Genomic DNA, 12,525 nt, shown 5'->3' on the forward strand with positions numbered 1-12,525 from the left:
AGTTCCCCCTGCCACCCACAGAGGCAGAGAGATCCAGGGGTCTACTCTGCCACCCACAGCAGCCAGGAGCGGCGAGGGTCCCTCTGCTGCCTGTGGGGGGGCAAGGATACCCCACAGATCCCTCCCTCCTTAGGCGGCAGGGGACCCTGCAGCTCCCAGCTGGCACTGGCTGAACTCACATAGGTCTTTGGAAGTCACAGATTCAGTGACTAAATCAAAGCCTTAGTAACAAGTGATCAATATTTATCATGGCAAATGCTTAACAGCTGGGGTGTCACAAAGTCCCATAGACTGTTTAATATAGATTAGATGATTTTTTCCCACTATTCTTTTTTTCCTACTGTACCACCAGTCTTATCTCTGTCAATGCCTTGTCCAAAAGAATTTCCCCATTTCTGCAGTTCCCAAATGCTCAATAATCAACTGCAATGCAGCAATGGAAGTGGAAAGGGGCTTTAAAGTGGATTTAAATGTAATTTACAATTTGGAGTTTATTTATACTTCCAGACTATCCTAAAGGATCTTAGTATAAATGAGAATCAGACCCTTGATGAGCAGTCAGTAGTTCCAGTGTAGTTCCAACAAGACTCCCTGAGCCATTTACTTTGACTATTCATAAGGCCACATTCTCCCCCGCTCTCTTCCTTCTCCTTCATCTCTGTGCAGCTGCAATACACCAGGAATCATACCTCAATTTATGCAGACATGATTCCTTCATATTATGAGTCTTCTTCTATCTTAACTGAAAAAAATTTTTTAAAAATATTTCTAGTGGTGGGCCCATTACCTGTAAGGACCAGCAAAGTTCAAGTCTTAGTTATCAACTTTCTCCGTTTTGTTCATCTTATACTTTGAACTAGCACTTTTACATGGGTACTACTCAATTGTACCCGTCTTTCAAAGGTCTAAAATAATTCCTATGGTTAAAATCCTCTATCAACTTACTCCAGTTTGTGTCTTTGTCCTAGTAGCGCTTTGCTTATCTAGCAATAGCCTGCTCCTTTCTGTCCCTCCCACAATCTCACCATTGTTAATGAGTGCAAAACCTGCCACTCCTGCTATTCCTAACCATTTTCTCGTATGCCACATCTATTCCCCATCTCAAGAGTTTTGTATTTTTATGTATCTAATGGAATTAATCCTGTGTGACGGCAGCCCAAACAGGAGATAACCTCAATCAGCTGTAGCATTTGGACTTGCTGGTTCATGTTCTCCCTAAAACCAAGGCATAAACTAGCTTGTTATATATTCAAGGATGAAAACTGAGACTAGCTATTAACCAATACCTGAAAAATGCTCACCTAGACAGAATGCAACTACAGCCTGGGATGAAAAATAAAACAGGTTAAGTAATTGTAGTAGTAAGGCTGCTACATTTAAACAAACAGTTCATTTTTTTCTTATTTAATAAATAATATCAAAAAAGTGAACCGGTTCTTTTTTTACATTACTGGAAAAACAACAGTCACTTGTCTAACTTCAGTAATTATACAAGCTGTAGAGAAACAGGTTTAGATTTGAAACCAGTTTTTTTACATGGACTTTCCGTATCCAGTTTAAGTGGAGGCCAGGGTGCCTGCCCTCACATCTATTGATGACTTTTCCTCTCCTGGGCTTGGTCTTCTGCTGCTCTGGTTCCACAGATGACCTCACTGTTTAAAAGCCAAAAAACTCTGATTTCTTCTTTAACATTATGTCAGCAAAAATGTAGCAATTTTCAATGAATGTGATCAAATTACTCCCTATATAGTATCATCATACAGCTGTTAAAATAAGTTTGTCACAGGAGTAGTAACACGACATTTCATCGTGACTAAAACCTGATAGAAAAAAACTGAAATGAAATATTATATGTGCTTACACACACTGGACAAAACACTTATGTAGTTTACATTTCATTTTTATTTATTCCTTGAAACTGCCCATATTGCAGATTTTTTTGATGAAATATGGAACTGAGCAATTCAAATTTTCTACAAAATTATGGTAAAAACTTGCTCAATTTTCTACCTTATTGCTAAGAAATTTTACAGGTGCACAGTTTGTAAAATATAACCCTTAAAGGACTGAATGCATATACTTGCTGCAAGATTCAAGAAACAAACTAAAACTAAGCATAGCACCTACAGCTGGACAAAAGCAGTACTGACTGTAGGCAAATGTTTACAACAAAGTTGGACTCATCCATTTTGTAACTTTAGGAAGGGAGAAAACAGTTCAGTCCTAGAAGGGTTAGGTAGAAACCCTAATATATTACTGTTTCTAACAAAGCTGCCACTCAACCCCACAGTACAGTGCTTGAAAACAAAGTCAACTGTCTGGCACAGGAAAGTACACACATTTTTTCAGTACTCATAAACACAGCTGCTTTTGAAAGTAAAAAGTAAATAACATGGTTAATAATTACAGAGCATTTTGTTTCAAAATTGACACCTCTATAGTTATTTGGTTTAAAGTGGGTAACTCATTTGTTTCATTTGTGTCAGATTTGTATTAGGAGTTTTCATGGTTTTATTTCTTTAGGTTCATGTCTTTTCAGGTAACCAGTATGATACCTTATAAGTCTGTGCAATGAAGACAGAAGTGAAATAGTGTATATCAGAATTAACAAAAAGACAGATGCGGGGAGCATTCAGATAAAATTAGGAAAATGTCAGCAGCAGGTTATATTATACTAGTGTTGAATTCTGAAGTGCAGTTCTAAACAAAAACAGAACATAGGTAGCTTTGAGCATTTAACTTGCTTTCTCATCCTATTAGTTGGAACTATAAAAACATTCTGAACAGACTCAATTTCTAAGTATACTTTTAGAAACAATAAGATAAGACAAGACTTAACAGCTACAGTAGAACAGTTCTATAGTTTCATATTGAAACATTCTATAAGTAGTTTAACAGAAATTTTTAGCATTCTTGGGATATTATCAGTATCATGAAAGATGATCAACAGCTCTTGATGCCATTAAAAGCAACAAAGCCACTCACAGGAAAGAGTTCAAGAAAATAAGTTATTTGAATTTAAATTACAACTGAGCATCTTTCTGAGTGACAGTGTGGATCTGGAAGACAATTCCTGTGTTACTAATTATCTACTAAAGACAATGGAGCCACAAGTCCAGGAAAAAGCCAACAAAAAGAGCTTTAAAAATTGTACATGAGCAGATACTGCTGAAATGGAATTTAATGTACTTTTTCACCCACTAGTCTGTGGTATGTAGAGTGGCAGAAATTAGGCAAAATGCATCATGTTTGTTAGATTCTTTAAAAGTCCAGGAATATTGTGTATACTCCATTGGGCAAACTTATTGCAAGGAAAGAAACTGAATACAAAAATCTATTGCATTTACATGTAAAAACATTTTAAAATAATGTATATAAAAGCAGGTGCCTCTTATGGTTTGAAAAGCTATTTAAAAATATTCCTTGAAAGTTAAAAAGCTTGTTATGGTTTTATCTGCTGTGTATGTAACGGTTTGTTCTTTAATATTATAGTAATTCCATTATTAACCACTTCCTTTAATCCTCAAGCTAATAAGTGAAGAAAACCTGAGGCCCATAAGTTAAACAGTACTGTATAAAACATACTTCTAGCAAAAACATTGTGAAATGATTTCTGTCAACACAACCAAGAGAAAATTAAATAGCACACAGACAAGTAAACAGATTTGCAAATAAATGCCAGTAAACAGCTTAAAACAGAGATAAGGCCACAATGAAGTCTGCCCTTGGCCACGGAAATAGAGATGAGGCAGTATTTGTAACAATGTTCAACGGAAGGTTATATAGTATAAAATGGCAAATAAGAAGGCCTGTGGTAGAATACAAGCACATTTTAAAAGGACAGTGGCACTGATTTAACAACTAACTGAATATGTTTTACAACGGATTTCTTCCCTTAACCACATTGTCTTCAGTCTTCAATGAATGCAAAACCAACATGTTCATCGGGCAGCTGAGGGAAACACGCAGAACAGAGCATCAGAGAAGACAAACATATTGCAGAGAAGCAATGCTTTAAAATGGTGCTGGTGCTGAAATTGGAAACTTTTAAAGTGGTCAGTGGAAATCTATTCAAATAGTCAATGGGTAAGCCTGCAGGCTATGCTCTATAGTAAACCACAGGTTCACATGTATACAGTAGTTGTGGCTCCTGTTTCATGGGATGGTAAAGGTTGAGCAATTCATAGAGGTTATATTCTTGTCCTTGAAGGAGAAGGTTACACTACATCCTATAACCCTATCCCTGGTTCTGGGATTGCAAATGAGCCACTAGGATATATTTTCAAATATAGTTGAAGTGATCAATTAAATAGAAAGGGATTAAAAAAAAGGCAAGTTCAGAATGAGAGTAACACAATCAATTGAGTCAAACTGAGCCTTAAATTTCTGGTGGAGAGAAGGTTTGAACATTGCACTAATTGTTCGCAGGGAAAGAGAAAAACCCCTGGACATAGAGATCTGGGAGTTGACTTCATTACAGTGCTTTTGTAATCTTATAATTGCCCATTTCTAAGTACTAAAATTTATTTCTAATTATTATGGTATGATCACTTCACAAGGAAAGGACATCTCAAGACAAGAATTACACCAACATTTGGCCTAATTTACTGAACAGTAGGAAGAAAAACCATGCTTTTCGTGATTTCTCTCATTGTGTAATGATGAAGGGCATCATCTACCAATCTCATTTATAGCAAATACTTCTCATGATATTTTAGTTACATGCCAACAAGACAGAAGACATGCTGCCAAATGAAGTTATTGGGAACATTCGACTTTTGAAATAAAATGTTTAAGTTACACTTCATATATATTATGTACAAGATTAGAAAAAACCTGAATGGATCCTGAAACACTTTATGATACATTTCTGACTTTTAGGAGGGAAGGGTGCAAAAACCACCCTTCAAAACACCAACATATTCCTGTGACATGACCAATCATAAACACGACTGTTTGAGAGGTCACATATTTTGAACTCGTGTAATGTTAGACCCTCATGAATTATCACTATAAATACATATTTTTAAAAAAGGAAAACATAGAAATAACTATTAACAATGACTGAAAACAGAGCACTAACGTTAACATACATTGCATGTATTGCAGGCAAGGCAGAGGCATTTTATTTTAAAGCTTTTGCACAGACTTCATATAATCTTAAAAAAAAATATGCTGGCCTTTACAAGGTTCTACTTGCTGAAATAAAAACAATTTCAGTTCATAAAAAGTCATAAGACTTCAGTTTAAAAAAAGGAACAGTTCCAGCCACAGACCAAAAATATATATATTTTTTAAAACTGGAAGAGTATGGTAATTAGATTATACAAGCATGGTCAGGCTTGGAACCTGAATATACTTCAGAGCAAAAGCTCAGAGGAAAAAAAATAGAAACTATTTGGTAACAAAAGTGTACTATATGTTGTGATACAAAAAAGGTATGGTGAAAATGTACCTTTTATACTAAAGCTTATACAAGTTCCTTGGTCCGTAAAAATTATGTCATGTTCATGTTTTCTAGTTTGCTTAACTTGTATCCCAGCCACATTTCAATTTCTTGCCCATTAAAAAAAAACAGCTGAAAAATAGATTTTAATAAAGTTTATACGTTTCGGATGTTTTTTTTTTTTATTGTGGCTTCTATTTTTAAGGTCAGCACTTGCAGGTAACAAGGTTCAAATAATATTACTTAGCATGGAAAGGTGTTTTCCCATGAAACCACAAAATTGTTCAGTTGTCTTGTCTGTAGCACTTGAAAGTCTGTTAAAGTCCAAGCAAACACTGTAGTTAGGAAACTACTGTTGCTGTAGATGATGTGACATTGGTTGGATTTGTGCTGACATTTGTGTAACTTCCCTCGCTGTTTGTATTTGTTTCACTGGAAGCCATGAGGCTTGAGTTGGCTCTGAGAATTGCTCCAGCAGCACTGCAATGTGGTCGGGGGCCTGGCTCCGGTGTATACGTAAAGGTAAGGCTAGTGGAGTAGATTATGCCATCATTACGGACCAAAGTTACTGGAACCTGGACTGGCTGACGGACCCACCTCCAGCCCTCTCGGAATGCAGAAATGTCTGGAACAACACACAGCATACTTTCTGCACATCTGACAAGAGAAAGGACATACGTTAGCTGCCAAGCAGGTATTCAGTAAAAAAGGTAGTAACTCAGAAAACAAAGAGATATGTAACAAACAACAAAAATCAATATACACTTGCCAGAACTTCAACACCAAGTGTAAACACAACTCCACCCACCAAAAAAATGAAGTAGAAAATAATACTGCACCTGTACATGGTTTCAGCTTCCACGTCCCCAAACCAGACACGTAAATTTGGAGTGAAATTCTGACCTGTAAGTTCCAGCATTGCTACATCTCCACCACCATTTAACTAGAAAGAAGATAAACCAGACATACAAAATCAGAAGGAATTACTCTTGTAGTACATATGAGTACCATACACACATGTTTATTACTTTTCTAATTGATAAAAGCAGCAAACAAATTCAACTCAATAAAAGAAATCACATGATAGATAGCTCCAAATGGTTTGGTGTTCTGAAGTGAATGGCAATGCTTGAAGGAAGACCATTTATTTCACAAAATAGAAACAGCCAGCAAACAAGCATCTACGAGTAAAGAGCCTGCACCGTTGTCACCATTTGGTAGTTCATCAAAGCCCAAGAAGTAAGAACTTCAGGACACAGGATATGACCTTTTGTGTAGCCAACCTTTTGAGTCCTCTTTCAAACAGAACGAGGGTTGTTGTGAACAAGGAAGGGTTTGGTCATAGTGTGTTAATTGGTAATTAGTTGTTATTGATAAGGCGTCAATATAAATTTCTAAATAAACAAAAATAAAGCTCTTCGGATTTATTACAGAGAACAATTTTAAGAAGCTCAACAATTGTTAAGAAATACACAAAGTCCATGTTCTCTTTATCAAGCATGTGTTCTTGTCTTGCATAAAAGAGTTGAAAAATGTAGCTAAAATTTTATGGAAATATAAACAGTATTTTAACTTAGCAAAACACTCTCTTGTGGGTGCAGATATATAATGTAGGACTAGTTCAGAATTATTCTGCTTAAGAGCATTTGTAAGATGCTTTCTAAGTGTGAGAACACAGTCTATTGATTAGAGAGGGAGAGACTGGGAATCAGAACTCTGCTTTTCCTCCCAACTCGGCCACTGACTCACGAGTGACCTTGGGCAAATTATTAAAGTTCTCTTTGATTCAGTTTACCCATCTATAAAACTGGTTACATAATACTTACCTACAGCATCTCACAGGAGCACTATGAAGTTTAATTAAAGACTGAAGTATTTAAAGATGCTCAGATGAGGAGCCCTACAGTAAATGCAAAATTTATTAACAAGAACAGAAAAAGTAAACAACTGACTTACTTGAAGACTTTCTACAACAGGCACAGGTGTTACCGGAGCATGGACTGGTCCCATCCCCTCATAAAATGTATATTCTGCCTTATCTGTACTAATGATTGTCCAAGAAGCTCCATCATTAATCATCTCTTTATTTGGTTCTTTTGGGCATGGAGTGGCCTTTAAGAAAGAATGGTTAGAAGTTTGGTCTGTATATTGGTTTGATATTCACACCGGAATAATAATTAGAATTGGGAAGAGGAACTGGGTCACAATGTCTCATTTCAAAGTTATGCAACCTAGTTTCCCTGTGGCTCTTCCTATAACAGAATATAGTCAAGGAACAATGCCCTGTACAATGCGGAATGGACTGAAATTTGCAACACATCCTCCTGTGCTAAAATATTCATCAAGAGCCTTACAAAGCATACAAGACACAAAATAAACAACAAAAATATTCAAGCAGAAAGATGAGTTCTAAACTTGGAAAATGTGAACAGGTCCAGGGGGAACACCCTTCACTATTTTTAATGATTGAATAGGAGGGAAAATTTTGATTTTTTCTCCGTTATGACATAGGGTCATGGCATGGAAAAGATTGATAACCACTGCACTAGAACAAGTACAATTACTGAACGAAATACAGAGCTGAAAAATGTCAGCTCATATGCTTAAATGTTCTGTGTTAATGCTTTGTTAATTTGGGGGAGCGGGGGGAAGAAGGTGGTTGCAGTGTCCAGGTTCAGTGTCAGACATCCAAAAGATGTGACAAAAGGAGAAATTTTACTTATCTGTAAATTTACTTTATCTGATCCCTTTAGAGCCTGGGTTATAGTTCCTCCCAACCAACAGATGGAGACAGAGCATTTACACTTTTGATACCACACCCGTGACATAAAAAGATTTGGCAGTTTGTCAACCTTCTGTTGAATTCATTGAAAGAAGTATCAAACAAAAAATTGGATTGATGCTATTCAATAACCATTAACAAATAAGTTCAGTAAGTAGAAGAAGCAATCTTAACATGGGGTTGATTTAGAAATGGCATTAAACCTCTCAGTAATGAGGTAGACAGCCAAGCAAGGGAGGTGGGGGGGGGGGCGAACTTATCTAGAAGATTCCAAAAAGATAATAAAATTTCCCCTTCTATGATCTTCTGTACCAGTCCAGGTGCTTGGAACTTTCCAAAGCAATTCATCGTTTTAGTATGGATGGGACTATCATTAAACTACTAGTGCCAGTAACAACCTTCTACAAAGGCTGCGAATACTATCTTATTCTCCAATGTTTTTGCAAAGATGTGGGCAGAAGCCCTGAGGCAGCCTTGCAAATCTCTATTAAAGAGGCTTTGGCTTTTTCATAGAATCATAGAATACCAGGGTTGGAAGGGACCTCATGAGGTCATCTAGTCTTACCCGCTGCTCAAAGCAGGACCAATTCCCAACGAAATCATCCCAGCCAGGGCTTTGTCAGGCCTCACCTTAAAAACCTCTAAGGAAGGAGATTCCACCTTTCTGCCCATGAAGATTCTACTGACCAGATAAAGAGAGCTTTAAAAGATTCTAGTGGTTTTTTTTTTCCTGCTGCAACATAAAGACACTCTGACCAATTCCCTAATCCATCATCTGATGAGGAATTCAGAGGTACATGTTGACCTTTACATTTTGGTGTGAGACGAAATACTTTTATTACTGCTTAAATTCTGTTATTCTTTCTATTGAGTCCACAGAGCCCAGTCAATGTAGCCTTCCCTCTATGAGTGATGTGGTAGAGTGACTGCCCAATTCAGAAGAAAGACTGATGAAGTCTTGAGCCTGAATTCAGGTAGAGTTGTCAGCCTGGCCACAACCAGGTGAAAAATCATATGACTGCTTGCAGAAAAGGCCTGGAACTCCTGAACTCCTCTTGCTCCTATTATTATTAATAAGGTTAGCGCCCAGAGTCTTAACCACATGAGAACCTCATTGTGCGAGGCATGATAACACCATGCTTTTATCAAGAACAAGACTTGAATACAGAAGTCTCATCAAAATACTTCTCAGAAGGTTCAAAATGGCAGTTAGCACCAGTTTCAAGCCTTAGCTCAGAACCATGAGGCTAACTACAAATCTCACTTTATCTGCTGACTTCAAGAACCTAGAAACATTGGTCGGTCCCAGGTACAGAAGTAGTTCCTTGGCTTTCTTCCCCGGGATTCTGTGTTCAGTCCTTGCACCTTCAGCCTGACTGCTGAAAACCTGAAGGGCCTACCTGTGATGTTTGTTACCTCTTTTCTGGTTCAAGCCTACCTTTTTACTGTGATTCTGCCTCCCTTTTCCTGAATTATAGGTAGGGCCCTACCAAATCAAAGCTATAAAAAACACGTCATAGACCGTGAAATCTGGTCTCCCCCCTTGAAATCTGGTGTTTTGTATGATTTTACCCTACACTACACAAATTTCATGGGGGAGACTAGCATTTCTCAAACTGGAGGTCCTGACCCAAAAGGGAGTCGCAGAAGGGTGACAAGATTATTTTAGGGGAATTACTTACTTATTGCCATCCTTACTTCTGCACTGCCTTCAGAGTTGGGCAGCCTGAGAGCGATGGTTGTTGGCCAGGTACCCAACTCTGAAGGCAGTGCCCCCACCAGCCACAGCACAGAAGTACCATACCATCTCACCCTTATTTCTGCGCTGCTGCCTTCAGTGCTGGATGGCCGGAGAGTGGTGGCTGCTGACTGAGGGCCCAGCTCTGCAGGCAGCAGGGCAAAAGTAAGGGTGGCAATACCATACCATGTCATCCTTACTTCAGAGCTGGGCAGCTGGAGAGTGGCAGCTGCTGACCAGGAGCCCAGCTCTGAAGGCAGCGCCACCACCAGCAGAAGCACAGCAGTAAGGGTAGCAGTACCGCAACCCCTCCCTGCAACTTCTTTTTGGGTCAGGACCCCTACAATTACCACATTGTGACATTTCAAATTTAAATAGCTGAAATCATGACATTTACAATTTTTTAAATCCTATGACTGTGAAATTGACCAAAATTGATCATGAATTTGGTAGGGCCCTAATTATAGGCATTAGCTGTGCTGTATTTGTTCCTCTTGGACTGTAATCCTAGAACTCATAGGCCTCAGCTGCGGGAGGCCTCACTACTTTGAAGCAGTGAAGGACTGTTGCATCTTCTCTAACTCCTCCTTGAAAAGAAATTTGCCTTTGAAGGGCACAGGTGGTAGTTTGACATTAGAGGAAGAATCCATTACCCATGGTTTGAGTCACAGAATTCTCCTGCCTGCCACTAAGGTGGCCATGGCTCCAGAAGATGAATAGACTGTCATATCTGGTTTCACACATGAATGAGAGTATGAAGTCCAGAAATGGGAAGGTCAAGATCAGTTCAGCATCCTCATCTTTGGCCTCTGCATATCTACCCTACTTCTGAAGTCACCTTACCCTGGCCTGAGCATAAACTGGAGCTTGCAGTGACAGGCCTGAGATCTGACAAGATCTTTTTTAAGGGATACCTTACTTTTGTCACGGAGATCCCTAAGAGCTAATCCTTCTTCCACAGGAATTATTGTCCTCTTTGTTACCTCTCATTTGGCAGTGTCTGCTCCATGATCATATCCACATCTGACACACTGAGAGGACAGAGAGCCTTTAATGCCATGCTTAGAGTCCGCTGATTGTCAAGTCTTCTTTCTGACACAGGAGTGGATGGTCAGCAGCTGCAGGGTCCTATTAGATTAGGAAAGTTCCCTGGCAGAGGTTCTAGCCAACAGTTCCTCCAGCTCCAGAGTATGTGCCATCTTCATTAAGAGCATTAGCTGGTCCTGCTTAAATATGCAAAGTTCACCCTACTCTTGAGCTTAGGGATCCAGACTGACCTGCTGATTTTCCATAGTCTCCTTTCCTTTGTCCTCTCTCTCTTTCTCCTCCTGGCTATCTTCATTCTGCTGCTAGTTGCCCTCTTTCTCAGGTGGGATCTTATATGCTGGCTGGTGTTTGGACAGGCTGATGTCCACTGAGTGGTATTCAATAGCACGTGCTCAGTGATTTCCCCTCTGTAATGGGCAGGTAGAAGGAGCTAAGATGTTCCCTTCATCTCTGCTTGTTCTTAAACTACAGAAGGTAGAGTTCCAAAGACTCCACAGAATCTGGGCTGTAGTTCTGGAATAAGCAGCCGGTGCTCACGCTTGATTGTGTAGGAAGAAGCAGGTGAAGATGAGACTCTGCCTCTAGCAATAAATGTAGAGGCTTCCTTTTCCATAGAGCCTTTTTCCGCAAGAAGATAGTGTGCTGTTCCACAAACAATCTGGAAAAAGGGGTGGACAGTGAAGTGGCAAATTTTGCAGATGATACAAAATTATTCAAGATAGTAAAGCCAAGAGCCGACTGCAAAGAGTAACAGAGATCTCATTAAATTGGGTGACTGAACAACAAAATGCCAGATGAAGTTCAACACTGATAAGTGCAAAAAATAAGCTCAACTATCCACATACAATGATGGGTTCTAAATTAGCTGTTACCATCTAGGAAAGATCTGAGAGTCACTGTAGATAGTTCTCTGAAAACTTCCACTCAATGCACAGCAGCAGTCAAAAGGTCTAAAAGTATATTAAGAACTATTAAGACAAGGGATAGAAAATAAGACAAAGTATCATAGTACCACTATATAAAGACATGGTGTGTCCACATCATGAATAGTGAGTCCAGTTCTGGTCGAATTTCAGATAGGATATAGTGGAACTGGAAAAGGTTCAGAGAAAGGCAACAAAGATGATCAAGGGTATGGAATGGCTTCCACGTGAGGAGAGACTAAAAAGATTAAGGCTGTTCAGATTAGAAAAGAAATGACTAAGGGTGGCGGGGATCTGATAGAGGCCGGCAAAATCATGAATAGTGTGGAGAAAGAAAACAGATAAGTGTTATTGACCCCTTTAGATAGTACAAAAAACAGGGATCACTTAATGAAATTAATAGGCAGCAGGTTTAATACAAACAAGTGAATGTATGTGTGTGAATTTTTCACACACCTAACACCTGCAGAACTCATTGCCACCATATGTTGTGATGGCCACAAGTATAACTGAGTTCAAATAAAAACTGGATAAGTTCATGGAGGATAACTCAACCAATGGCCATTAGCCATGATGAGCAAGGACATAA

The 12,525-nt window shown here is 38.8% G+C and overlaps 1 protein-coding gene across 4 annotated transcripts in view; it reads right to left on the reverse strand.

Annotated features, from left to right (window-relative positions):
- Positions 1-1,390: 1,390 nt before the first annotated feature.
- Positions 1,391-12,525, reverse strand: part of RBPJ (recombination signal binding protein for immunoglobulin kappa J region) — a 91,860-nt gene continuing 80,725 nt past the window's right edge. For all 4 annotated transcript variants that reach the window (XM_050947757.1, XM_050947758.1, XM_050947759.1 and 1 more), the window contains 3 exons: positions 7,403-7,558; positions 6,286-6,389; positions 1,391-6,103 (listed from right to left, as the gene is read on the reverse strand). In XM_050947757.1, coding sequence (XP_050803714.1) covers positions 5,788-6,103; positions 6,286-6,389; positions 7,403-7,558 — 576 coding nt within the window. In that variant the 3' untranslated portion in view covers positions 1,391-5,787. The remainder of the gene's footprint in view (positions 6,104-6,285; positions 6,390-7,402; positions 7,559-12,525) is intronic.

The sequence above is a fragment of the Gopherus flavomarginatus genome, chromosome 3 (assembly GCF_025201925.1).
Source record: "Gopherus flavomarginatus isolate rGopFla2 chromosome 3, rGopFla2.mat.asm, whole genome shotgun sequence".
Taxonomy (NCBI): Eukaryota; Metazoa; Chordata; order Testudines; family Testudinidae; genus Gopherus; species Gopherus flavomarginatus.